The 3,715-nt window shown below is 44.3% G+C and overlaps 1 protein-coding gene across 1 annotated transcript; it reads right to left on the reverse strand.

Annotated features, from left to right (window-relative positions):
* Positions 1-413: 413 nt before the first annotated feature.
* LOC141714635 (uncharacterized) lies at positions 414-1,408 on the reverse strand. Its single transcript, XM_074518143.1, has 2 exons — positions 1,080-1,408; positions 414-996 (listed from the first exon to the last, which is right to left on the reverse strand). Exons 1-2 carry the CDS (start codon positions 1,406-1,408, stop codon positions 414-416), a joined length of 912 nt encoding a protein of 303 aa, XP_074374244.1.
* Positions 1,409-3,715: the final 2,307 nt, after the last annotated feature.

The following is a 3,715-nucleotide window of genomic DNA, read 5'->3' on the forward strand; positions in this document are numbered from 1 at the left end:
AATTCCATTAGGGGTAGGGAATTTTATAGAGAAGTGATGAATAGACGTAATAATTCTCATTTCCCTTAGCAGGGGTCTGCCAATAATCCCATTATAGGAGATATCTTCATTTACCACTACAAACTCGGTGATTCGCGTGGCTGTCCGAGGCTCTTCCCCCAAGGTAAAAGGCAATTTAATTTGCCCCACCACCAAGACGGGGGGACCAATAAATCCGTACACATCATTATAGCAGGGTAATAATTCACTGTCTACTAGCCCCATTTTCTAGTAAGCGCTATAGGCTAGGATGTTGATGGAACTCCCATTATCTACCAACATTCTATATACATTAGCTCCTCCAATTAAAGCGTTTACGACTAAGGCATCGTTGTGGGGGTGATGCACGTGTCGGGCGTCTGCCTCTCTGAACGTTACGTCGGCTGATTCCCCCTTAAAATACTTGGGAGGCCTCTCTGATAGATTACAGACATTAGTGAGGATTTCCCCCTTGCCTCATGAGCATAATTCTTCATGGCATTTCGGCTTGAGCCCCCAATGTAAGGACCTCCGATGATAGTATGGATGCTTTTGGCCCTTACGGGTCTCTCGGGATTTCCTTTTTCTCCTTCCTTTCCCGCCTTATTATCTTTATACCTTTTAGCTTCTTCAACTACAAATTCCGTCAGAAACCCTTTTCTGATCAGATCCTCTATGTGGTCCTTCAGGTGACGACATTCCGCCGTCTCATGTCCATTAGCATCATGGAAAGCACAATATCGAGCCATATCCTTCCTTCCAGGCAGCCCATTTCGGGCTGGTTTACGAAAAATGCCACTTTTTTCCCCAACTTCAAGGATATGCCCTATTGGGGCAGTTAAGGGGGTATACTCTGTATACCTAGCAGCCTCTCTTTTGGCGGGATATTTATAACTTGCGCTCCTTTGAGAGCCAGCGGTATTCACCGTAATTAGGGCTTTCTTATCATCCTTTTCTGACTTCTCCGTCTGGTTTTCACTATACGGGGTCGTCCCATATGAGGTTCTACGAGCATACCCCCCTTCCTTTGGGGCTATAGGACCTATTCCTTTTATTTTTACCCCAATTCCCGAGCCTCCTGGGTTATTGTCCCTTTTGAGTTTAGCCAGAGATTCCTCCACCACTTATGGGGCTCTGCCTTGGCATAGAAGGCTGCTAGAGTCCTTGGCTCTCGCAGCTGAAGTTCTTTCCAGAAATTCGTTCCTGGCTTAACCCCGGCTATCAGAAAATTCTTATAAGTCTCTTCTGAGGCTTTCCTCACTTTGGGTACCTCGTCGTTAAAACGCTTCAGGTACTCGTTCAAAGTCTCATTATCCTTTTGCTTGATATTTTCCAGCGTATTGGCAGGTGTGGCGTATGCTACCGATGCCCGGAATTGGGACATGAACATTTCGCTCATTTGCCTCAAGACCTAATTGAATTAGCTGGAAGCCTCTTAAACCACTGGTGGGCGTTATCCTTTAGTGTAGCAGCCAATAGACGACACTTAGTCAAGTCATTAATTTGGTATACCTCAATTTCCTGTGTTAAAGCGGCTCAAATATTTCACGAGGTCTGTGATTCCACTGAACTTTAAGTCCCCTACCCCCCTGTAAGAACGCGGAAGAGGAGAGTCTCTCACTCTTCTGGTAAAGGGGGGATGTAACAGTTAAACTAGAGCGTGCATGCTTTTCGGCCTTTAACCTTCTCAGGGCTACCCTCAAGTCTTTCACCTTATATTGCTTGTCTTCTCCATCCGAGAAGAGACTACCCTCAGCATCTGAGTTATCAGTGGAATCCCCACTGAAGGGTATCACATATTTATGATGAGAGCTAGCATTGCGCTCCTCCTCTTCCACAACCGGGGTCTTCACTGAACGGGATCTTCGGTCCTGGGTATGAGACCGAGATCCTGATTTCTCCCTCTGAGAAGCCCGAGAGACTGTTTTTTCTCTTTGAGACCCCTTCGAGGCTGATTTCTCTGTTTGTTTTCGCCATTCAGCTCTATCTCACGTCTCCATCAACTTATAACGGAGGTCCTTGTTACTCAACTTTTCCCCCATCCTATCAAACACGCTGATGCTACGCGTGGGGGAGCCCTCAGACTCGTGATAATCCTCCTCATCGGTATTCCAATCAGGATTTTCCTGATCAGTTTCAACGTCAGAAAACGTTGGTTTCTTCTGATCGTCTTCCAGGTCCTCTTCTTCATCATCAAAGTTAAGGCGAACCGACGAGACTTGAGCCTTTTTAGCTTTTTGGCCGCTACCATCATATTTTCGCCTCCACCTTTTCATTCTTAGAGACTTCTTCTCCAAGAAAACAATCTTTTGACTCATCCGTTCAATCTTCCTGAGGAGCTTCGAATTCGTAACTCCTCCATCTCCCTCTTCACGGTCATTATGACTCTCGCTTGGTGTTCGTTCATTACCGGAACTTCCCGACATCTCTCCTCTCTAGAGATTAATTCAAGCACGATATTGCCCCTCCTTCTAGTGCCATAAATGTTGTGAGAGGAATTTGGTACAACACTTTTTGGAGGAAATCGCTGAAATAACGGGAAGCACGCCTCGATTTAGGCCTGATCGACGGCCTCTTCGTGACAGCTGTATACGCTTAACTCGCCGGAATCCGGTGGCAAGCAAGGCTGCGTTTGGACTGAATTTACAAGGTTTCCGAGACGTGGTGACTGAATAATTCCTACTCAGTCATAGACGTATTCGAGAGATCTCACGAATGCTTCTACTGAATTATAAGTAGAGAAACGTGTATGTGTGTAACCCCGCAAATGGCCTACATATCCTATATTTATAGGAATCAAGTCCGCATGTAGTTCTAGTTGCTGTAGGACTCCTCATCAGATTTGTCAACCACGTTTTTGCCCAAGCTTAGGGCTGTTCTTGATCCTTATCCAGCTAGGTTTAGGCTAGGATAAGAGAGTTCTACTACTAATAAACCACTAACCTTTACTTATCCATGTAATTATTGTATTTATCAACCATATATATGTATATTCCATACATGCATCAAATAAATCCGTTTGTAAGCAGTTGCAAGTCACTAGGAGTCGTTTCCTTCTTACTATCCCATTGTAGAGTTCGTCTCCGACTAGGGCACTACTTCTACAGGCCTCTTGCTACTGTTAGAATAGCCCGACCAAATGACATTCCACGAATACCCTAGCGTCTGGACATATTACAGAGACCCTGGGGTATTAGGCGTCCATCAACTATGCTTTTAGCTTTCCTTTGCTAACGCCCCTTCAGATAGGCAATCACCATATTCCCTATACCCCTACAATAGTAATCCATACGTGTCTAATATCCCCTGCTCTGCCATCCGCAAGGCCCAGTTCTTCCTATGGGCCATAAATCCGGCCCACGGCTGATTTTAGGCTCAACGGTAACTAAACTTTTTCACTATATATGTTCTTACCTGAACAAGTCAGATATACCTGAAGAAGTAAAAGTCTTTTACGCTCACCATAACCTGAAATAATATTAGATCAAATAAAGTCAGTAAAATCTCGCGTTCATAATTAAAACATTAAGTTTTAAACTACAATTTGGATATGTGATGTGGCTTGTGCAAATAATAACAATGATAACACTAACCCACCTGGATACTTACTATAGTTCATAAGATGAGGTGTCTCCTGTATGACATATAGTCTTCATTATAACTGGTCTGCTTTTATTATGCATAAGGTTCACTTGAG

Source organism: Apium graveolens, chromosome 3, assembly GCF_009905375.1.
Source record: "Apium graveolens cultivar Ventura chromosome 3, ASM990537v1, whole genome shotgun sequence".
In the NCBI taxonomy this organism is placed as follows: Eukaryota; Viridiplantae; Streptophyta; class Magnoliopsida; order Apiales; family Apiaceae; genus Apium; species Apium graveolens.